The sequence below is a fragment of the Hemiscyllium ocellatum genome, chromosome 46, assembly GCF_020745735.1.
Source record: "Hemiscyllium ocellatum isolate sHemOce1 chromosome 46, sHemOce1.pat.X.cur, whole genome shotgun sequence".
Lineage (NCBI taxonomy): Eukaryota > Metazoa > Chordata > Chondrichthyes > Orectolobiformes > Hemiscylliidae > Hemiscyllium > Hemiscyllium ocellatum.
Genome location: NC_083446.1, coordinates 4,248,233 through 4,272,005, shown reverse-complemented (window position 1 = coordinate 4,272,005; position 23,773 = coordinate 4,248,233). Strand labels below are relative to the sequence as shown.

Below are 23,773 nucleotides of genomic sequence, written 5' to 3'. Positions count from 1 at the left end.
GGGAGGCAGCTATTGCAAAACCATCATCCGCCCTCCCCCTCCCCACCCAACTCATGGAGGAACATACAAGGCATTCCCCCCCTCCACCATATACACAGGCTGAAAACATGTGCTGAAATATGCTGCCAAGGTGGCTACCACCTCACGCCAGCCCACATGGAGAAAGTCCACTCAACAATAGCACAGGCAGACTGTCCCAACAGGATAGCCAGCTCCCAAGGAGCTGACACTTCGGTGGAAACCACCAGAATTTGATCCTCAGGGACACTTTGCTCTCCTTTACCTGGAAGTGGGAGAGATGGATTCTAGCCGCCAGTGCCAGCTGGTGTAGGAGCTTCAGAGACTGGTGTGCGGTAACTCAACCCATCAAGCCAGGCCCAGTACACCTTCATCCAACTGGCAAAAATAAAAACCCCTCCAAATGCAGCTTTGCCTAATATTCCAGTTTGGGAATTGGAGTATTTCTCCAGTACAGGAGATAGGACACTACATTACAATTGCTATCTATTATCTTAAAAAAATTCTTTATTTTTCTACTTATTTTAGAAAGTAATGCTTAACTATTCAAACTTAGGTACAAAGTATTAAAAGAAACAAAGTGTTCCGGTACCCAGGCACCTTTGTACTAAGATGGCACCAGGTGTGGCGACATTATACACTTGTTCATTGTACTCCTGAACGTGACAGCAAAATCTAAATATTAAAAAGACAGGCATGGGAATCCACCTGCAATGTATACCTGCAACCCAGTCACAACAGCATCAAGTGACCGGAACAGGAAGACAGCTTTGACAGGTGTTCCGGACGGGAAAACACGGTTCCACATTAATGTGCAACGTGTCAGGAAATAAACACAGTCAATGGTCTGAAAGCCACAGAGTCAGCATTTCAACGTTAGTGTTTTAAATACTCAGTGGAAGCCCTTGTTATTGCATAAACAGTCCTCGGGATAGATGCTGAACAACATTTCCCTTCACAGAGCTTATCAGGAGTAACAGGGTCATTCCTGTTAACTGGATGTCCTGTAACAGTGGGAGCGGTTGTAATTATTTGTAAATGGCACTTGGCTGATACAGGAATTTTGCAGTAGATTTGTTGGTTGGATGTAGGGGTCACTGGCTAGGCCAGCATTTATTGTCCACATCGCTGTGGGTTTGGAGTCACCGATGGGTTAAACCAGGCAAGGACTTCAGACTTCCTTCCCGAGAGGACATCAGTGAACCAGATGGGTTCTTCCAACAAGCGACAATGTTTTCATAGTCACCATTAGGTTAGCCTCTTGTTTTGCTGGATTCAAATTTCACCATCTCTGGTGGGACTCAAGCTCAGATCTCCAGCCAGATCATCAGCCCGGGGCCCTGAATTACTAGCCAGTGTTATTATTGCGACACCACTGCTTCCCCCAAGTGTTCCAGTGTTCTACATCAACGTGCAGTGCTCGAAGCAGCAGTGGGGCTGGCCATAAACACAGCTCTCAGAAATTCAGCTCCTCACCACCCACTGGGTAAAATAAAAACCTGTTTCTGCCGCCCTCCACCAGTTCTTCAGTCGTTAAGCTTCAATCGGGGCCCAACTTTGCTCAGTTCCCCTGTCGAAATCTCTCCCATGATCTGGAGGAACTCTGCCAACTTCTACCTAACCAGCTTCAATTTTCTTCTGTATTTCCTTCGGCAAGCTAACAAAGCTGCCCAACTTGGGCCACATGTAGATGATGGGCATGATACTGTGCAACGCAATTACCACAGAAGAAAAACTTGCATTTGTATAGTGCCTTTTATCAACCTGGGACATCCACGAGTACTTCCACAATTAACGAAGCTCCCTGCTTCCCCCACCCTTTGGAATCGGAGTTCCAAAGACTCTCATGCCACTGTCTCTAGCTTTAAATGGAGGACCTCCTTACTTTTCAAGAGTAACGGTCGGATTTGGGTTCTTCCACAGGAGGAAGCATCCCTGTGACATCCTGACAGAGCACCAACTAAGAACGTTCCTCAAACTGAAGTAATAAAGACAGCAGCTTTCAAAAGGGAATTCAATACATGGTTGGAAGGGAATAAACTTGAGAAGCTAGGGGAAGCAACAGAGGAGCGAGACTAATTGAATAAGTCACGGAGAGAGCTAGCACAGGTACGATGGGGTGAAGAGCCTTATTTTGTGATGTACCATGATAGGATTCATCACTTTGGGACACAGCATCTATCCCAACCATCCTCTCCCCATCTCCCTCACCTTGTCTCCCTCGATAGCCTCCAGCAGCACCTTCCGGGCCTTTGCCATGTTCTTCTGGACTTTCAGGAGTTGCCGGGCTAGTTTGATGGAGAAGAAGGAGGCCAGGGTGGTGCCCCTGTGCTGTTCAATGGCCTCACGCAGGAGTTCTTCTGCCTGGTCCAGGTGCCCGCAGCGACGCTCCAGGCTCACGCGCCGCAGCAGCACCATGGCCAGCCCTGGCACTACCATCTGGAAGGACTTGAGGATACGGCGGGCTTCCTCCAGGTCACCTAGGGCAGAATTCCGTATCAGTCAGGGAGGGCTGAAGGAAAATGACAAAGATACAGCTGATGCACAAACCAGCTTCCAGCAGGAGGCAGAAGCGTGTCGCATTTCTGAGGGGCCTCCCCATCGTCAAGCCCATCAATCCCTTTCTCCAGCTGTACACCAAGTCAGTATTAGAACATAGAACATAGAAAAGTACAGGCCCTTTGGCCCTCGAAGTTGCGCTGACCCAAGCCCACCTAACCTACACTAGCCCACTATCCTCCATATGTCTATCCAATGCCCGTTTAAATGCCCATAAAGAGGGAGAGTCCACCACTGCTACTGGCAGGGCATTCCATGAACTCACAACTCGCTGAGTAAAGAATCTACCCCTAACATCTGTCCTATACCTACCACCCCTTAACTTAAAGCTATTGTGGAGTATCAGAGAGACTTTGTAAACTTCCTTCTCCTCGCATTTTAAATCTCACACAGCCAGCCCCCCACGCCACAATCCTCACGCGTATCACCTTCACCCTCCTTGTACTCCCTACATAACCTACCGGTCACCCCTTCCTGCTCGGACCTCTATCCACCTTCCCCGTTAAACATGAGAAGCTGGGTCTGAGCTTGACATGCAGAGAGAGATCTTTGTGACAGCCACCTTGGGTCTTGTCTGTTCACCCAGCTGACACCTACGGAAGCTGCTCACTGGTTGCTAGCCTGGCCTCGTACCCAGCCCTTGGGGGAAGTTGCGGTTCTGAACAGGTGAATCCCGCTCACAGCGGCTGTCCCTCAGTTGCTTCAGCCAACTCAGGGACAACACCTAACACCTTGCAAACAGCGAGCCTGGTTGACAAACTCCCCTTGGGTCAGGCAGGCCATTAACTCCCGTGATTAAAAATAAAGGGCCACTGGTCTCGAGAATCTTCGATGGGTTCTCTCGTCTTGTCTGCAGCAGGTTGAGATTTTCATTTTGTGTGATTCACACGTTTCTGGCCCAGCGGTCAACCATCACAGATTGTGGGTTGCCTCAGTAAGGACTTTGCAACTGCACGGCCTGACCCGAAACTGTAACAAACTGAGGTAGAACTGCTGAGACAGAGTGTGCACTGAAGCAAACGGACTGAACTGTTATTAACAAGGGATACAACGGCCTCGTGTTTAATCTTTTTTTTTTGCTGAACTCACATCCTGTGTAATGCTAAACACCACAGGCCTCTGCATTTATGGTTCCTGTCTCCATTCTGGAGTGCCTGCCAGTTCAGCTCCGTTAGCTTGATTAACTATCCTCGCTTTGTCAGGTTGGCTCTCAAAGTTCAATCCCATGACTGTCCCCCTCCTCCCCCGCACATACCAACACTGAAACCGCGATTAACAGAGCTCCCTGAACAGGCCTTCCTACCAGGACAGGTTGAGTACAATGAGCTTATATTCAAATCAGAGGGAGGTGATTGCATCAGCTTTTGCAGTGTGTTCGACAGGAGGGAGGATGGAGAGGGTGCATCTTCCACCTTCTCCCCGACTGGAGGGTCGACAAATAGGAGGGGGCTCAGAATGAGGAGCTGTCAGTTTGAGGAAGAATTGCTTCACTTAGAGGCTTCCGAATCTTTGGAATTCCTTACCCGAGAGACAGCTGTGGCAGTGTAAACTGGCAGGGGTGACATCTATTGGGGGCAAAATGGTCAAATGACAAAATTATGGAGACAGATTGCATCGGTTAGGCTTGATTCCATGACGAATGGATGAAATAATTGCCCCAGTAAGATTTCACTGAACCGAGGCACAGGGAAGCCATTCAGCCCGTGGTGACCATACTAGGTTTCTGCACGTTTGAATTTACAGCCAAACTCTTGGCTTCAGCCACACCAACCCTGCACACTGTAATAACCATTCAAAGCCCTATTGAATGGCTCAGTTTAACCTGCCTCCTCTACAGTTCCAAACTGCGTGAAAAACAGACACTTTCTTCACCATACGTACTTCTTTTGCACAACACTTTTGAACTGTGCCCCACGGTTCTTGACCATTTTACTCACCTCCTGCCCACTGTCCAGACTTCTATCAAATCTCCTCCCTAAAGACAATAGTCCCAACTTCCCAATCTACCCTCAAACCTCTTCCACACTCTCTCCAAGTTGTTAACGTTCATCTGATACGATGTGGCACACCACTCTAGCCTTGGTCCAAACAGTCTTGTATAAGCTCATCATAATCTCCCTGATGTACTCCCGAAGCCTGATATACTGTGTGTAAATACCAGCTCTTCATCCCACTATCTTTAATGACTTCTGTAGATTTACAGTGCACACTGTGTAAGTAGCTATTTCTCAGTCACCTTCTTACTCTGTTGTGAGACCCTGACATTGTCGACAGAGCAAGTATTTGCCACCCATCCCCAATTGCCCCTTGAGTGGAGCTATTTGCTCAGCCATTTCAGATGGCGGTATAAGAGTTGACCATATTTCGGAGAGTCAGGAGGAGTCACAGGGAGGCCAGACCAGGTACCGGCAGCAGATGTCTTTCCTCAGAGGAGATCAGTAAAGGAAGCAGGATTTTATAACATTGGAGGAAAGTTTCATGGTTACCCTCAGAGACTAACTAAACTCGACCACAGATTAATAGCTGTTTAAATCTGAACCAGAGTATTTAGACAGGCTTCTGTCTCTGCCACTAGGTAATAGGAGGGGGAGGGGGAGGGGGAGGGGGAAGTATTTTTAAGAGTCAAAGTTACAATCACACAACGCCAGGTTATAGTCCAACAGGTTTAATTGGAAGCACTGGCTTTCGAAGCGCTGTTCCTTCATCAGGTGGTCAAAGCGCTGCTCTGAAAGCTAGTGCTTCCAATTAAACCTGTTGGAATATAACCTGGTGTTGTGTGATTTGTAACTTTGTACACCCCAGTCCAACACGAGCATCTCCAAATCATGACTACTATCGACATTTTTAAGAGTCCGAGATGTACAGCACAGAAACAGACCCTTCGGTCCAACTCGTCCATGCCGACCAGATATTCTAAAATCAATCTAGTCCCATTTACCAGCCTCCGGCCCATATCCCTCTACACCCTTCCTATTCATGTACCCATCTAGGTGCCTTTTAAATATGGTCATTGAACCAGCCTCCACCACTTCCCCGGCAGCTCATTCCATACATTTTGGTGAGTAAGCCTCCCCCTAGGTCCCTCCCCCCCCCCACCTTAAACCTACACCCTCTAGTTTTGGACTCCCCCGACCCTGGGAAAAGACCTTGGCTAATCATCCTATTTGTGGGCCCCCTCCCCCCCCCCCCCCCACTTCACGATTTTATAAACCTCTATAAAAGGTCACCTCCGATGCTCCTGGCCCCAAGCCTACGCAGCCTCTCCTCACAACGCCGGCACCGGGGAGCGACCGGGTGGGGTCCTCACCTTGCTGCTCCTCAAAGGCAGCCCACAGCAGGTGCAGGGTGGGCTTCTTGGGCAGGTGGACCATGCAGGCCCTCTGGAAAACGTTGCGGACTCCCTCGACGCTGTGGTTCTCCAGGTATTTGGCGTACTGCGGGCAGAAGGAAGTCGGAAAGGGGATGAAGGCACACAAGGTCAGAGTGCTCCGACGCGCTGGGCGCCGGGTGTTAAAAAATAAAAAGGCATCATGGTACAGCTTATTGAGAACTGGAGGGGGCACTCACAGTGATAACACGCTTATACATTTCTTCAGCAATCCCTTAACTTCTTTAGTTTGAAGCAACACGTGCAGATAAAACAGCAATGGAATTAAAAGATTATGTTAGAAGTCAGATCATCAAAGTAAAATGTGAAATTTTTTTTTGTTGGAACGCTTGCAAAAACAAAAAAAAATAAACCAACAAACACAAAACTTCAAAAAGGAACAAAAAAAAAACACAAGCTGCCGATCGGGTAAGATCTGCAGAACAGCCGGAGGGGGGGTGACCCCCCGGGTGCAAGCTTCTGAGAAAAGGGGCTTCACCTTGATCCAGAAGTCCTCGTACAGAGCACAGGCGATCATACAGCGCTCGAACAATACCAGAACCCGCTCATTAGTGCCACTGGCGATCTCAAAATCCAGGTAGTCCTTCCAGTTTTTCAGCTGCACTCTCTCGAGGGGCTTGACGTGGAAGTACGGCCGCTTAATCTGAGGGCAGGGCGACAGAAGGACCAGCAGCAGGTGAGGGAACAGAAAACTCCACACTCTCCAAATTCTAGCCTCGTGCACATCCCCCCCTTCCTTAAACTATTCCAACTGAATGGAATTTATGCAGATTCTTCGGTGCTTATAGATTTTCTGAACAATTCTTAGGCCCCGCCCTTCAAAGGCAGGCAGGCAGTCAGAGACAGACAGACGGACAGGCTGCAGGCAGAGACAGACAGACGGACGGGAGGGCAGGCAGGCAGAGACAGACAGACAGACGGGCGGGCGGGCAGGCAGAGACAGACAGAGAGGCGGGTGGGCGGGCAGGCAGAGACAGACAGACGGGCGGGCAGGCAGAGACAGACAGAGAGGCGGGCAGGCAAAGTCAGACAGAGGTGGGCGGGCAGGCAGGCAGAGACAGAGGCGGGCAGGCAGAGACAGACAGACGGGTGGGCAGAGACAGACTGACGGGCAGGCAGAGACAGACAGACAGACAGACGGGCAGGCGGGCAGAGACAGACAGACGGACGGGCAGGCAGAGACAGACAGACGGATGGGCAGGCAGACAGAGACAGACGGGCAGGCAGAGACAGACAGACAGACAGGCAGGCGGACAGAGACAGACAGACTGGCAGGCGGGCAAAAACAGAGAGAGACAGACAGACGGGTTGGCGGGTAGTGAGTTGATTGGCAGGTTGTTCCAATCTACCTAACGGTTGCCCACCCTGGAAGCACAGAGCACTGTCAATCTGAGAGAGGGTGAGCAAGTTACACACCGGGCAGTGGGTGCATCCTTACCGCCTCCTCAAAATTCCACCTCTTGCTAACTTCCTCCTCATTCAGCAGGTACATCTCATGCCGAGTGGCTGCCAGGTGGGCTCGGATCTTCTCCAGCTCGGTGTCAGCCTGGGGAGGGAAGGTGATAGTGATAGGAAACCGGTCAGTGAAATTATGGCTGCAAAATGGCAGACCTGTAAATAAACCTGAGAAAGAACCCTCCCCCCTCCCCATGCAACACCAAGGCCGGTCGGTCTGGTTTCTGCTAAAGCTGCAACTCTCAGGAAGGTGGGGTGGAGGGGTGGGGGTGGGGGTGGGGGGGGGTGCAGAAACAGAGTCAAATACACAGTGAGGCAAGTTAATGATCACAACACTGCCCCTGGGTCAGGATGAGCAGGAGCTCCTAACATTTCTGTGGCCTGCTGCAAGCCTTTAAACCTATGGAGCAACACTGTGCCTCAAGGAGGACAAGTCTTGCTGTACTATGATCCAGAGAGCGTCAACCCATTGCCCAAGTGACAACTCCCTACCCTTGGGCTCCTTGTCAACTGGCAGCTAGGATCCTGCCATCACCAAGCATTCCAGCAACAACTACCTGCAGCAGATCTGCGATCACCATCGGCTCATTCAGCCCACCACCTCGGGTTTGATCACAAAGGACTGACATGCCAGCTAAATGAGCTTGGGAAACGGGCCAAGTCATGTAAATAAACCTCCAGCGAGGAAAAACAAATTTGAACGGGTCACCTTCTCCTCATCGGTGGTCCCCACACCGGGCGGAGGGTCATCTCCAGGGGGCCCCTCGTCACACTCCGTTTCAGCTGCCGCCAGGTTGCTCACGACCTCTGACCTCAGTCTGAGGAACTCGTCAGTGGACAGGATGTCCTTGGGTGAGTAGCTCTGCACATGCTCCTTAAACCTGCATGACAGCCAAGAGACCTGGAGTTAGAGACAGCCTCTGGTTTGGGTAAAACCATCGCTACGTGAGGTCTAGACGACGGGCAGGAGGAACAGTGCCCCTCCACCTTCACCCTCCTGCTGCGTGGCATCCTAACTTGCACACAGTCCCATTTATTGTCGCTCCTTGCATGCACTGACCCACAAGAGCTCCGACAACACTTCAATGCTAAAATGCTCAGTTATGCCCTCATCTCTCCAATTCCTCCACAGCCTATTACCACCACCACCCTGAGATCTTTGCTCTCCTTTAATTCCAGTCTTGCGAACACCCTCCCAACACCTGGGTTTGAACAGCTCTATTAGTGGCTGCACCTTCCGCTGCTCGCAGCCCCTAAACTCTGGAATTTCCTAAACCTCCGTGCCTCTTCCTTCCACTTATGACAGCCCCACACACTGACCTCTCTCACCTTATCTGGAAGTCACCCGTCCCCAAAATCTCGCATGTCAAATGTTGACTTGTTTGATAACTATTCTTGGGATCAAGCCTCAGGATGCTTTACTGTGCTAAAACACTGCGTTCACACAGGATTAAGAAAAAAATAGTCACTGCTCACTCCCAAAGGCATGGACTCTCACTCAGGACCCCTCCCAGCAGGGATCAGGCCTGGGATGTGTGGCTAGCATTCTCCCCTGCCTTGGCAGAGCCTACTGTTCCTGTAGCGTGAACCAATTACCAATATCCTTTGGGGGATGGAACCGGATGCCCTGAAGCAGTCTGGGTCTCCATGGGAGACATGACACTAATGTGCTGCTGTAACGGCAGGGTCCAGATCTTTAACAAATATCTTGCTGCCCCAGCTGATGTGAGCAACTCCAGACAAACAACTGTCGGCCTCATCTCGTTTGCAACTGCTTGTTTGATTTAGAGCCAGGGAGAGGATGCATTGCTGCTACACAAGTGAACTGGACCAGTTATCAGCAGGGTTGCAAATCAACTTGTACACAGGACAAGTGCAAACAATTCAGGGTTAATGGCAACATCCGGTCTAGTTTCGGTTATAATCTGGGCAGTGGGTGAGAGGGGAATTGTCCACTTCTGGTTGCCTCTGGATTTTTAAACTTGGTTTCACATCCCTCCCAGGAAACCTCCACTACCACGTGACGGCAGGAGGTCAAGCGTGGTGCACAGAACATGGCGATTGCTTGGGATGGGGTGGATGGCGAAGAGGGTCTTTTCCTGTCGGTCGCTGGCTCCCAAACTGACACAGTGAATCCAGGGGGCATCCTCTCTTTAACCATAAAAGAAAAATGCATTTATGCAACATGGGCATCGCTGGCAGAGCCAACAGGCCCCCAACCATCTCCAACTAAGGAGACAGTTCAGAGCAGAGAGTCTGTGGAACACACACACTCACAAGGAGTGGCTGAGGTCAAAGATGTTGATATATTTGAGGAGGAAGCTGGATAAACATAGAAGGGAAAATAAATACAAGGCAGACAGAGGGGAGGAGTAGGAGGCAACCTGTGTGCAGCAGCAACACGGATGTTTGCTGGTTTCTGTGCTGGATATATTTTTATGACACCACTCGGGTTACCGGATCAATGGTGAGCATAATTTACAACATTGTGCATTAATCGTGCAAGAGCCCTTTCTTTACTTACTTCTCAAAGTGGTGACTGTACAATTGCGTAGGTATTGATAGCACCCGGTCATAAATGGCAGTTACAGCCTTCAGCTGACCCTGCTCCTTCTCCCAGTTCACATATAGATCCCAGAGCCGGTCAGAACGGAAGTCTGTGCCGGCTGCAGCCAACGCCATTTCAAACACACTGCAAATAAATACATAAATAAATAAACAAACAAACAAACTTACAGCCCAAGGGGAGCCATCAACAGTCCAAAGCAGTGCAGGCTACAGAGAGGCCAATAAATATCAATCTTGATTAGGAGCATTACATCAAGAACTCCCTACCCACCATCTCAATGACTGTTTCCACTGTTGCTCAGGGACATCACTCTACTGCAGCCAGACATTAAACTGAGGTCCCATATGGGTGGGTGCAAAGGTTCTCACAGGCACTGGTAGAAGAGCAGCTGGTGCCTACGTGTGCGCGCACACGCGCATGTGCACGGGTCAGTGTGCGTGTGAGTATGTGTGCACGCGCGTGCATGGGTCCGTGTACACGTATGTAAGTCTGCGCGGTTGTGTCCGTGCACAAAGAGGGAGGATTCTGCCCGGTGTCCCGAGGCCAATGTTTCTCCTGCAAGAGCTTGCTGTGTGCCAACTGCTTGCAGTGCCGCCAACATTACAACAGGGTCTTCTTCAATTGACTAGGAAGTCATTGACTAGGGCGGCACGGTGGCACAGTGGTTAGCACTGCTGCCTCACAGCACCAGGGACCTGGGTTCAATTCCCGCCTCAGGCGACTGACTGTGTGGAGTTTGCACATTCTCCCCGTGTCTGCGTGGGTTTCCTCCAGGTGCTCCGGTTTCCTCCCACAGTCCAAAGATGTGAATTGGCCATGCTAAATTGCCCATAGTGTTAGGTAAGGGGTATGGGTGGGTTGCGCTTTGGCGGGTCGGTGTGGACTTGTTGGGCCGAAGGGCCTGTTTCCACATTGTAAGTAATCTAATAATATAACTAATCTTCATTTCCTTCATTTATGCAGCTCCTGGACAAGGTGACGACACAGCAGCCAATTAGTCGCTGCAAAGCTCGCTCTAACAGCACGGACAGGTTCGTCAGTTTACGACGGTGCCAAGAACAGCCGGAGAATGCTCCTGATCTTCACCTGTGAGCAAGCTGCATTTTCGCAGCACCTCGTTGGAACGTCAGCCATGTCCACAGCCAGCAGCTCAAACCTACCAGCTCCCCAAGACACGAGGAGTGCTGCTGGTCGGCCTGGAGAAAGGCACCACAGCCGGCGGAAAGAGAGGCCGGCCGAATGAAGGTCCAGGCAGATGGGCACAGCTATTGTTGGGCAAAGAAACTTTCATCATGACGGCAAGTTTCAAATCCTTGGGGAGCACAAACGTTGGCGCGCAGGCTCAGGGTACGACTGCGGCGCATTAAGATGGTAGTGAATCAAATAGGACAACCGAGAAAAAGGGCCACTTCTGGATGTGGAAGCAGTGCCCGCCAGATCGGAGCCACTTGCTGCCAAACAGGACTGCCCGCAGTTTGCTGTCGCTTCTTTTGACCAAATGCTGCCATCCCTTATTTTCCGTTGGTTAAGCCGGGGTGGAATTTCCCACACCCAAAAAATTCTGTGATCTTACATGCCTGTCCTGCCTCTGCACTTCTGTGTGCTGCAACAACCTGGGGTCTCCGTGAAGCCTTGCTGAAAAACAAGGGGTTGAAATAACACCAGTTGAGTCAGAATCCAGCTTGCTCAGAAACAAACAACTCAGGGTTGGGCACCAGGCACAGACTTCCGCCACCCCACCCCCCAAATCCCTGTCCACTTCAATGTCAGATGGCATGGGCTTACCTCCGGAGTTTAGCAGGAGTTTCAGGATGGGTAGCATCGAGGATCTCCTGTAGGAATGTGATGTAGTGAACCCAAAGATCGACACTGAGTGGGATGGACTGGAGTCCTCGCTGGTAAACCTGCAGCAGAAAAAACAGCAAACTGCAACCATCGGAACGGATCGGGAGAATTGTGGTGTGTTTCAGAGAACGTGGCTCTAGGCACAGTGAAACATGAAGGGAGTTTTATTCTGGATATCACCCCATGGTGTCCCTGTCCTGCATGTGTTTGATGGGAACAACGAGAAGGGAGCTTTACTCTGTATCTAACACATCCTGTTCCTGACCCGGGACTTTAATGGGGACAGTGTTGAGAGCTTTTCTTACACTTTAAAAGGGTACAGAGAGCTGTACCCGTCCTTGGAGAGTTTGATGAGGACACAGTTGCAAGAAAGCTTTACTTTCTGTTTAAAATACTAGAAGGAGCATTAATCTGCATCAAACCTTATGTATTAACTGTCCTGTGGGTGTTTGATTGAGACAGTATCTCTGTTCTGTATCTAATGCTGTGCTGTCCCTGTCCTGGGAGTTTTTAATGGGAACAGTGTCGAGAAAATTCTACTTTCAATTTAAAAAGGAATGGAAGCAGCTTTTACTTTCAGTAGACAGAAGATTATTCTGTATCTAACTCTCTGCTGCCCCTGTCCTGTGAGCGTTTATTGGGCAGAGCTTATGCCAACAGTGAAGAAGCTCCACCATCCTGCACTGATTTCCATTAACTTGGGAAGGTGGCAGGAATACAGTCAGACATTAACGTAAAGAGGAGAGAGAGGACGGAGCAGGATCAGGAAGAGATTATTCACACGGTGAATTGTTGGATCTCGGGGGTGCTCTGCTACTGAGAGCTGTTCAGGCAGAAACCATCGCAGAGTGGACAGAGCTGACACTGGTGTTCTGGGTGAGCAGGCGAAGGGAGGATAAACAGTTTTCATACACACTCTCAATCTCGACTGTTTACTCTCTGCTGACAAGCAAAAAGGACATCTGCTTCACAAGATGTGCATGGGCAATGATTTAACTTTTTGCAAACACAAGTTGGCAGCTGTCATCACATCCAAGTGGATGACTCGAGCTGTAATCGGACAGACAGGCAAATTCCAGGGAAACTGTCAGCTGGATCTCCTCTCGATAGAACGCGAGCAACATTTATCAGCTTAAATAACCCAAAAGAAGCAGCAGCCCCCGAAGCTCCCCGCGTCAGTCCCCTCACCTCCTCTGCCTCTTTGGTGAACCCCAGGCGTTTCTCTATGTCGGCATATTTCTTCCAGTAGCCATAACAGTAGGGATAGCGGGCGAAGAACGCATCGAATGCCTTCCGCACGGCCCAGATGTGATTCTGAAAGAAGACCAGAATGAACGGGAGAGCAGCCCAGCCCTGCACCACGCCCTGAGACACACGACCCTACGTTCCAGTCAGAGACATTGCCAAACCTGGGATACGCTGCTCTCTGCCTGCCTGCTCGGCTGGGATTCACGTCCATAGCCTCAGCAACTGAAGCAGGCAAGGGAGTGAGGGAGCAGTGATTCTCTGGGGAAGCTCCAAGAGCCAATGACAGTGGAACTGCAAAAGAGAAAGTCACGTGACCTTGGTGCCCCAGCCATTTTCTTGTGGGGACAGGCTCAGTGACTGAAGATGGGGATGGAGATCACCAATCCCATTTGGCTGGGAATATTCCTGTCCTGAAGGGATGGAGGAGGACAGGTGGACCCCAGATAGAAATAGAGCAAGCAGTTAGGAACGTTGGCCAGGTGAGAAAGTTGGCCAGGCTACCCGTGGAAAACACTAATTTTCTTCAAAAATACAGTTGGGACTTTTCTACACCCACCTGATATAGCCAGAGTTTAAAGGCTCATTAGGAAACAGCAGCTCCGACAGTGCAGCACTCCCCTCGTGCTGGCCCTGGGGACATCAGCTTAGATCATTTTGGTCAAGTCCCTGATATTGGCTTTAACTCTACAACCAACTCAAGTGACTGCGCAAATAGTTACTGTCCCATAGTATTCCACCCTCCCACTGCTGATCACTCACTAATTAAGGAACCTCGCTAAAAGGACAGCACAGAGGCTTGTCCATTTCCTCACCCCCTCCAGAGGAAGCATCCTCTCCCATTCCTCTACCAACCCACAAACTGAATGCTCTCTCCCCTCGGCCAGTGGGGTTTCCTTTTCTCCAACCCATTACACCCATTGACAGACACTCCCCTACCACTAAGCCATACAGCTCTGCCCTGACCCCATTGTGCATTTGATCAAGGACCCTAAATTATAGAAGTTGGCCATTGAGTCTACTCCGCCATGTGATCATGGCTGATCTGTTTCTCAAACCTTTGCTCCTGCCATCTCCTGTTAACGATTGACCCTCTCGCTAATCGAGAACTTTTAGGCCTCAGTTCTAAGACGCTCAATGACTCGGCCTCACAGCCTTCTGCAGCACTGACTTTCACACCCCCCCCCTCCTCATTTGTTCAAAAAGGTTGTCCCTTTACCGTGAGGCTGTGCCCTTGGGTCCTAGCCTCTCCTACGAGAGAAAACAACTTTTTCGCATCCTCTATCCAGATCCCTCAGTGTTCTGGAAGTTTCAATCAATCAGATTGCCCCCTCAGCCTTCTATACTCCACCAAGTACAGACCCAGAGTCCTCAACCACACCCCTCATTCCCGGGATCGTTCTGGTGAGCTTCCTCTGGAACCCCAAGGCCAGCATAAACCTCCTTAGAGAAGGAGCCCAAAATTGCTCATAATATTCCAAATGCAGCCTGACCAGAGCTTTCTACAGCTTCAACAGTACCTCCTTGCTTTTGTATTCTAGCCCTCTCAAAATGAACGCTAACATTGCATTTGCCTTCCTAACTGCCAAATGAACCTGCATGTCAACTGGAAGAGAAGCTGGAACCAGGACTCGCAAGTCCCTTGGTGCCTCAGATTTCTGAAGCTTTTCCGGATTTAGAAGACATTCTACAGCTCTATTGTTCTGACCGAAGTGCATAACCTCACACTTACCCCACACTGTATTCCACCTGCCACTTCGTTGCCCACTCTCCTGGTCTGTCCTTCTGCAAAGCGGCCACTTCCCTAACACTACCCATCCTTCCACCCTTCTGTGCATTACTTCCAAAGTTAACAACAATGCCCTTAGTTTCTCTGTCCAGAATATTAATGTATAATGTAAATATAGAATCCCTACAGCACAGAAAGAGGCGATTTTGCCCATCAAGTCTGCAGTGACCCCCCAAAGAGCATCCCATCCAAATCTTCATCCTGTAACCCACATTGTGTTTGTAATCATGGCTAACCCACGCATCCTAGGACACTAGGGGATCATTTTTTTTTAGCATGGCCAACTAACCTAACTTGCACATCTTTGGACTGAGAGGGGAAATTGGACCACCCAGAGGAAACCCTGCAGACATGAGGAGAATGTGCAAACTCCATACAAACAGTCGCCTGAGGCTGGAATTGAACCTGGGTCCCTGGTGCTGGGAAGCAGCAGTGCTAACCACTGAGCTACCTCACCTTCCAACAGTCGTGGTTCCAACACGGACTCCTGTGGAATTCCCACTAGTCACCTGCTGCCATCCTGAAAAATCTCCCTGTGTCCACACTCCCTGTCTTCTGTCAGTCAGTCAATCCTCTACTGATGCCAATATCTTGCCCCTAACATCATGGGCTCTTAATCTTATTCAGCAATCTCCTGTGTGGAACCTTGTCAAGACACATCACATTAGTTGGTAACCCATCCAGTCCCATTGCTTTCCTTGTCCTGGATGAGAAATATCACCTCTCAACCTCTGTGGGTAACACAGTGGCACAGCAGTTAGCACTGCTGCCTCCCAGCGCCAGGGACCCAGGTTTGATTCCTGTTTGAGCAACTGTCTGTGCGGAGTTTGCACATTCTCCCCGTGTCTGTGCGGAGTTTGCACATTCTCCCCGTGTCTGTGCGGGTTTCCTCCGGGTTTCACTCACAAATCCAAAGATGTGCAGGTTAGAGTGGATTAGCCATGGGAAATTGCCCATAGTGTTAGGTGCATTAGTCGGGGTAAATAAAGGGTAGGGGAATGGGTGGGGTTGGGTTACTCTCCGTAGGGTCAGTGTGGACTTGTTGGGCCAAATGGCCAGTTTCCAAATCGTCAGGAATCGAATCTAAAAACACCCTCTCCCTCCTCCAGATGACTCCAACCTCAGAGAGAGCACCTTCATCCCACATCCTTATCACCTATTTCCACCTCCAATGAAGATGATGTTGCCTTTGTCCATCCACACTACCTCTACACCACTGTTTCCCTTGCTGGCCCCCTGATTTCCTTCCCACACAACCTGCACCTTATCCCGGATGCCTCTGACCAAGACGCTAGACTGTGCCAAGACCCTGTCCCTGCCCCCACATCCCTTCACTGTCCTGCAGGCGCCCCATCAACCTCAAAATTCTCTAGTCCCTGACCCACGCACTCTGCCCTCTGCAGCAGATTGTCAAAGTCTTTCCAACGCTGCTTTGCTTTGAATTCACTTCCCTCTGTTTGACACACTCACATCAGGTGAAGTTACATCCACACCCTCACCAGCCCTGCTTCAGAACCGAGCGACAGTCACAATCCAAACGCCGCCTCTGATCCCCACTTGTTCTGGTGTCAAATCACTTTACAGCCCCACCTTACTGCACAGAAGGCATCACATTACAGAGTGTTGCTAAAAATACCAGTGTTGGGATAAAAAAACTACAGAAGAGAGACCCTTGTCCACTTGCTCTCTTAGTGAAACTGCTGTTGGGAGTTTATCGCCGGGGGAAAAAAGGCAAGTGATATAGAAGGCATGCTAGTACAGTAACACCTACACAACGACTGCCTTACCTCTTGTTCCACATATTGCAGGACATATGTCCATCCTGTAAAATCATATGGATTGTCCTCAACTATTTTCCAATACTTCTCAAAGTCGGTGGGGTACGGAGGGACACTGTCCTCAGTCTCTATGACTCCGTAATCACCACTGGCCTGCCCGTACGCGTCCAGACAGGCAGTGGTGCTCTCCGTCGCCATATAGTCTGCAATGTCAGGATGGAGCAGTTTGTCCATTGCGTGTTCTGGCCCGTTGGTGCTCACAGGGAGCAGGGTCACTGCCTCCAGCGCTGTCGCACTGCTCGAAGAGTCAGCTGCCAGCCCACTCAAAGCATCCTGACCATGGTCTATGTTCGTGCACTCGGCAACCAGCGATTCCTCGGCTGTTTCCCTGTCCATACCCAGTCCGTCTATCTCCATCTCTGCCACAGTGTCCTGGTCACTTGGTGGGTTGGGACTTGTAGCCAGCTCTCCGGCTGAGCTCTGAACGCCAGACGGACGTGGGCTTTCAGCAGCCAGTTTCTCGACTTCATTTCGGTCACGTGGGCTGAGACTGTCAGCAGCTGTCTCCCCTACAGTGTCCGTATCACAGGGACCAGGGCTATCTGCAGTCATACCCCCTACTGTGTCTCCATCACAGGGACCTGGACTGTCAGCTGCTGACTCCCCAACAGTGTCTGTATCACAAGGGCCAGGACTAGCTGCAGCTGTCTCCCTGACAGTGTCTGTATCACAGGGACCGGGGCTACCTGCAGCTGTCTCCCTGACAGTGTCTGTATCACAGGGACCAGGGCTACCTGCTGCTGTCTCCCTGACAGTGTCTGTATCACAGGGACCGGGGCTACCTGCAGCTCCTTGTTCTATGGTGTCTGTGTCACAGGGGCCAGGACTGTCAGCAGCCGTGTCCCCCACAGGGTCCGTATCACAAGGACCAGGACTCCCTGCAGGGCCCTGCTGCATAGTGTCTGTATCACAGGGACCAGGGCTGTCCGCAGCAGTCTCGCCGACAGTGTCCCCATCACAGGGACCAGGACTACCTGCAGCTGCCTGCTCTATACTGTCTGTATCACATGGGCCAGGACTGTCAGCAGCCGTCTCCTCCCTAATGGCCCCACCACTCGGGCCGGTGGAATCAGCTGCTGTGTCCAGTAGCCTGTCGATATTACAGGGAGCAGGACTGTCTGCTGCCGACTCCTCGCCAGTGTCACCATCACTCGGGCCAGTGGAGTCTGCGGCTGACTCCTCTCGTGCGTCATGGGGTCCTGTGGAATCAGCTGCTGATTCTTCCCCAGAGTCGCCGTCACTAGGGCCAGTGGAATCAGCTGCAGACTCCTCCCCGGTGTCAGCAGTGGAATCTGCTGCTAGCTCCTCTCCGGTGTCTCCGTCACTCGGGGCTGGAGTACCGGCTGCTGATTCTTCTCCGGTGTCCCCATCACAGGGGCTTGGGCTGTCAGCAGAGGCCTCCTCCACGGCAGTCTCATCAACATGCAGGCCAAGAGCCCGAGTGGACACATTCTGCGTGATGCACGGATTACTCCCACTGCGGCGGCTTTTGGTGAATAGTTTCTGCTCATCGCCTGCAAAACAAAAAGGAAAATGTTAATGCTCACGGACTCAAGACAGAGTCATTGAGTCGTACAGCATGGAGAAAAACCTTCAGTCCAACTTGTCCATGCCAACTAGATATCTAAATTATTATACTCCTGTTTGCCAGCACTGGGCCCAAATTGCTCTAACCCCTTCCTATTCATGTACCCATCCAGATGGCTTTTAAATGTTATAATTATACCAGCCTTCACCACTCTCTTTGTTCAGCAACACTCCCCAGGACCTCACCATTAAGTGCATAAGTGTCGACCTGATTTGCCTCACATGTATGTAAACAGCAGTGATAATAGTCGTAAGCCTCAGCTCCAGATGGGTTAACAACAGCGAGAACAGGTTGAACTGCCCGGCCGCCCCCCACTGCCCGCCCACCTCCTCCACCGCCCGGACCCCCAACCGCTCGCCCCGCCCACCTCCACTGCCCGCCCCCTCCTCCACCGCCCGGACCCCCAACCGCCCGCCCCGCTCCCACCTCCGCACCCCTGCTGACCCCCCACCGCTCGCCCCTCCCCCCGCTGCCTGCACCCCCCCGCCCCCCACACCCCGCTGCACGCCCTCCCCCCACTCACCCCCGATGCCCGCCCCCTCCCCCAGCTGCCCACCCCCAATCCCCCCACTCCCCGTCCCCTCCCCCCAATCTCCCCGCCCCCGCCCCCACACCCCACCCCCCTGCCCCCTCCCCCCCTCCCCCACCCCCCACCCCCCACCACCATAGGAAATTGCAGAGACAGCATGGATCAAGTTCAAGGAGGGATTTGAAAAGCAGGGTTTTTAAAAGAAAGGATTGCTTAACTTTGCGCAAATGTAGGTCATCTTTCACAAGGGAGAATGATGCGTGGGACTCAGCAAGTTAGGACGCAAGCAACAGAGACTTAAGCTATATTGAATCAAATTAAACATGAAGTGTAAACTAAAAATAGCACAACAGCCGAGGTAGTCATTGTACTACAGCTGTCACACTTGATTGTGGAAGATGTCACAATCAATCGGGATTTTACAGAAATGCTGGTGAACAAAATTGAAAATAGGACCAATTCCAAGCTGTGCAAATCCTGGGGAAGGTAGCTCAAGCCTTAAAGCAAGAAAACCAAGTTTTGCGGGATTATTCCAACTTTTTTCACCATCAGGGAACCTCAGTCAGCAGAACGTGCTGCAATCTTTAAAGGCAAAGACTACACGGGAGGCTGATATCCCCTGAACACAAAAAGCTGAATTTATCACCTCAAAATTAGAGCTTTGGTGACAGACTAATAACTCACAGAGCGACACCAGCATTATGGGGAAAACTGACAGCGTCACAGCAGCTTTCACGATGATCAAACACCACAGCATTTTATAATCAAATCAGTGAAGTACCTGAAAGTGAAGTTGGTTTTGAAACATTGGAACCTGGCATTCAATTTGCACACAGACAGGTGTCACAAGCAGCAAGGTGGTAACGGCCAGATCATCATATTGTTTGAGAGATCAAATTGGCCCCTATACATCATGGAACAACATTACACTTCAAAAACAGTGACAGTGGGATCCTTCTCATCCACCTCAAATATGCAAGTGGAGCCTCTATCTAGCTCAAAAGGTGGCTCTTTTGATTGGGTTGGGGGCGGGGGGAATCTCCCTTGGGATTGGCCCTCTGACACTGTCCATCGCCTCAGTACTGACTCCTTTCCAACCCTTCCAACAGGATTGCACCCCCTCAATGCTGCATCAGACCATTCGTGTCGTCTGCTCCTCCATGACAACTGTGAATGTAAACTGTGAGATTTATGTACATAGGAAAGTTATCTTTTAAAAAAATAACTTTCCTAAGTTTGAGTTTGGTTTGAACCTGTGGGCTTTCTGTACCTGAAGTATATTATTAACTTCTAAGTATGCTGAAGCCACGATGATTTATTTTAAAACAGTTTTGAAGCCAAGCTTTAAAGTGAACAAGTTTGTATGAACTCTGTTTGTTTTGTGGCCCATCAAGGTAAATAATGAGGCTTTCAAAGTTGTTTTTCTGGAACTTGATTTTTAAGCTTAAGGGAAACACCCATTAGTAACAGAGCGAGACTTTTGGTTTCTATTTTCTTTCGCCTTTTGAGCAATGCTTGGAATACAACAGCTGTATAGGCAGGATTCCTGAGAAGTGCAAGGTACAGCCTATGGGGGGACAAACTGGGTTTTGCACAAAAATTGATAATGCAATGTGGGAATACCTTGTGGTGGACAAGGTAGATACAATCAAGGCATTCAGGAGGAAATTGAGATGATTGGTAGAAACAATGTTTACGGTCAAAGGGGAAAGGCAGGAGAACAGCACCAAGTCATTCTGAAGAGGTGTGTTACTGAACTCGATACATTCACTTTGTTTTTCTCTTTCTCCACAGGAGCTGCCAGACCTGCCGCATTTCTCCAGCATCGAAAAGACAGTACTAAGCCATGATGCTCATTCAGAGCCAGTGCAGCATGGTAGGCTGAATGGTGTCCTCCAACACCACAACAATTCTGTCACTGTACACAGCAGAAGGGTGATGGTGGGATGGGTGTTACATCTATTCACTTCTGTGGGCCTGTGAGGAGCTAGTTACACAGGTGGGGCAGAGGTTAATCCCTGCTAATCAGGAGTAACAAAGATTGATGAGGGCAGAGCAGTAGATGTGATCTATATGGACTTCAGTAGGGCATTTGACAAGGTTCCCCATGGGAGACTGATTAGCAAGGTTAGATCTCATGGAATACAGAGAGAACTAGCCATTTGGATATAGAACTGGCTCAAAGGTGGAAGACAGAGGGTGGTGGTGGAGGGTTGTTTTTCAGACTGGAGGCCGGTGACCAGTGGAGTGTCACAAGGATCGGTGCTGGGTCCTCTACTTTTTGTCATTTACATAAATGATTTGGATGCGAGCATAAGAGATACAGTTAGTAAGTTTGCAGATGACACCAAAATTGGAGGTGTTGTGGACAGCGAAGAGGGTTACCTCAGATTACAACAGGATCTGGACCAGATGGGCCAATGGGCTGAGAAGTGGCAAATGGAGTTTAATTCAGATAAATGCAAGGTGTAAGATCCTAGAGAGTGTTGCTGAATAAAGAGACCTTGGAGTGCAGGTTCATAGTTCCTTGAAAGTGGAGTCGCAGGTAGATAGGATAATGAAGAGGGCTTTTGGTATGCTTTCCTTTATTGGTCAGAGTATTGAGTACAGGTGTTGGGAGATCATGTTGCGGCTGTACAGGACATTGGTTAGGCCACTGTTGGAATATTGTGTGCAATTCTGGTCTCCTTCCTGACGGAAAGATGTTGTGAAACTTGAAAGGGTTCAGAAAAGATTTACAAGGATGTTGCCAGGGTTGGAGGATCTGAGCTACAGGGAGAGACTGTACAGGCTGGGGCTGTTTTCCCTGGAGCGGAGGCTGAGGGGTGACCTTATAGAGGTTTATAAAATTATGAGGGGCATGGATAGGATTAATAGGAAAAGTCTTTTCCCTGGGGTCAGGGAGTCCAGAACTAGAGGGCATAGGTTTAGGATGAGAGGGGAAAGATATAAAAGAGACCTGAGGGGCAACTTTTTCACGCAGAGGGTGGTACGTGTATGGAATGAGCTGCCAGAGGATGTGGTGGAGGCTGGTACAATTGCAATATTTAAGAGGCATTTGGATGGGTATATGAAGTGGGGTGGAGTCGGGTACAATTACAACATTAAAAGGGAATATGGATGGGTATATGAATAGGAAGGGTTTGGAGGGATATGGGCCAGGTGCTGGCAGGTGGGACTAGTTTGGGTTGGGATATCTGGTCAGCATGGACGGGTTGGACCGAAGATGCTGTACATCTTTATGATTCTATGAGGAAGTTACAGCTGTTTCCTTCTGTGCTGAGAGTAGTTCCAGACATTCCATCCATGGGGGTGGGGGAGTTAACACTTATTTATCATTATACAGGTAGGAGTGAGTTACATCACTTTCCCTCTATATAGGTGGTATTCCTCAGTACTGGAGGAAAATGGAAAGAGCTATATCTAATTCTCTTGACTCAGAAGGTAGTTACATCTATTTCTCTCTATGGTGGTGAAGATCAAGAAAGAAGGTGGTATGTGTGTCAGTAGCATGGTAGTTATATATATATCCACTTTCTATTTGGGGCAAGGGGCTGTAGATACATGTATAGTCAGCCTGAGAGAGGTGGTATTTACACTATTCCCTTCTACGTGGTGGGGGTGGGGGGGTGAGGGGTGATCATTACATCCAGCTATAGGAAGGATGCTGTGAAACTTAAAAGGGCTTAAAAGAGAGTTACAAGAATGTTGTCAGGATTGGAGAGTTTGAGCTATAGGAAGGGACTGAATACCGTGGGGCTATTTTCCCTGGAGCGTCAGGGGTGACCTGAAGGTAGTTTAAAAACCACGAAGGTCATGGATAGGGTTGATAGCCCAGGTCTTTTTTCCCAGGATAGGAAAGTCCAAAACACGAGGGCATAAGTTTAAGGTGAGAGAGGAAAGATTTAAAAGGGACCTAAGAGTCAACTTTTTCACAGAGAGTGGTGCACAAATGGAACGAGCTGTTTGAGGAAGTGGAGGAGGCTGGTACGATTACAACACTTTAAAAAGCATCTACAAAATGGCCTGTTTCCATGCTGTACAGCTCTACAACTCTATGCCCTTCTATTGAGGTGCAATTCGTTATGTCTATTTCCCTCAATATGGAGGAGGGAAAGGTTGCAAATAAAACTGTTCCCTCAATATAGAGGAAGGGGTTGCAGATAAAACTGTGTAGAGGGAGGGGTTGCAGATAAAACTGTTCCCTCAATATAGAGGAAGGGGTTGCAGATAAAACTGTGTAGAGGGAGGGGCTGCAGATAAAACTATATAGAGGGAGGGGCTGCAGATAAAACTATATAGAGGGAGGGGCTGCAGATAAAACTGTTCCCTCAATATAGAAGAAGGGGTTGCAGTTACTTGTGTTCCCCTCGATTGTGAAGAGAAGGTTGCAGTTACATGTGCTGTCCTCTCTTGGGGTAGGTGGGGAGGTAGTTGACTTTACTTCCGGGTTCCCATCCGGGTCTGCTTCCCCCTCCAAATCCCCCGCCACCCACCGGAGTCCGGCTCTACGCATGCGCGGACCGCTCCGCCGGCTGCCCCTTGCCGCCATTACGAACGACTTTCCCAGCCCGACTTCGGGGGGGGCGATGGTAAAAGGAGGCTGACACAGGAAGTGTCTCCGTCCCTTTCACCTCCGCCTGTATCCCGACGACCGAGCAGGCGTCCATCTTCTTCCCCCCCCACCACACACAACCCCCGCCCCTTCCTCGGCGTCGGTGACAAATCTCTCGTATCCGCCATCCTTTGCCCCCACCCCCTACCGCTTCCCCCCCCCCTCCCCCGGTCAATATCGGCGCCATTCGACCGGTCCGCTCGTTCTCTCGCCATCGGTGACAGGACCGCGATCACTCACCACCCGATGGAGCGGATGCCGGCGGATTCCGCTCGGGCTCCAGCCACGGATTATCCACCGCCTCCATTACTCCTGTCACCATCGTCTGAGGCACC

At 50.2% G+C, this 23,773-nt stretch overlaps 1 protein-coding gene across 1 annotated transcript in view; it reads right to left on the bottom strand.

Annotated features, from left to right (window-relative positions):
- Positions 1 to 23,773, bottom strand: part of LOC132836103 (pre-mRNA-processing factor 39-like) — a 28,764-nt gene extending 4,991 nt beyond the window's left edge. Inside the window, exons 1-10 of the mRNA XM_060855371.1 lie at positions 23,679 to 23,773; positions 16,656 to 18,220; positions 13,023 to 13,148; positions 11,775 to 11,893; positions 9,945 to 10,112; positions 8,130 to 8,301; positions 7,404 to 7,511; positions 6,444 to 6,608; positions 5,885 to 6,011; positions 2,230 to 2,498 (exon numbers count right to left, since the gene is read on the bottom strand). Of these exons, the coding sequence (XP_060711354.1) occupies positions 2,230 to 2,498; positions 5,885 to 6,011; positions 6,444 to 6,608; positions 7,404 to 7,511; positions 8,130 to 8,301; positions 9,945 to 10,112; positions 11,775 to 11,893; positions 13,023 to 13,148; positions 16,656 to 18,220; positions 23,679 to 23,760 (2,901 nt within the window). The 5' untranslated portion in view covers positions 23,761 to 23,773. The remainder of the gene's footprint in view (positions 1 to 2,229; positions 2,499 to 5,884; positions 6,012 to 6,443; positions 6,609 to 7,403; positions 7,512 to 8,129; positions 8,302 to 9,944; positions 10,113 to 11,774; positions 11,894 to 13,022; positions 13,149 to 16,655; positions 18,221 to 23,678) is intronic.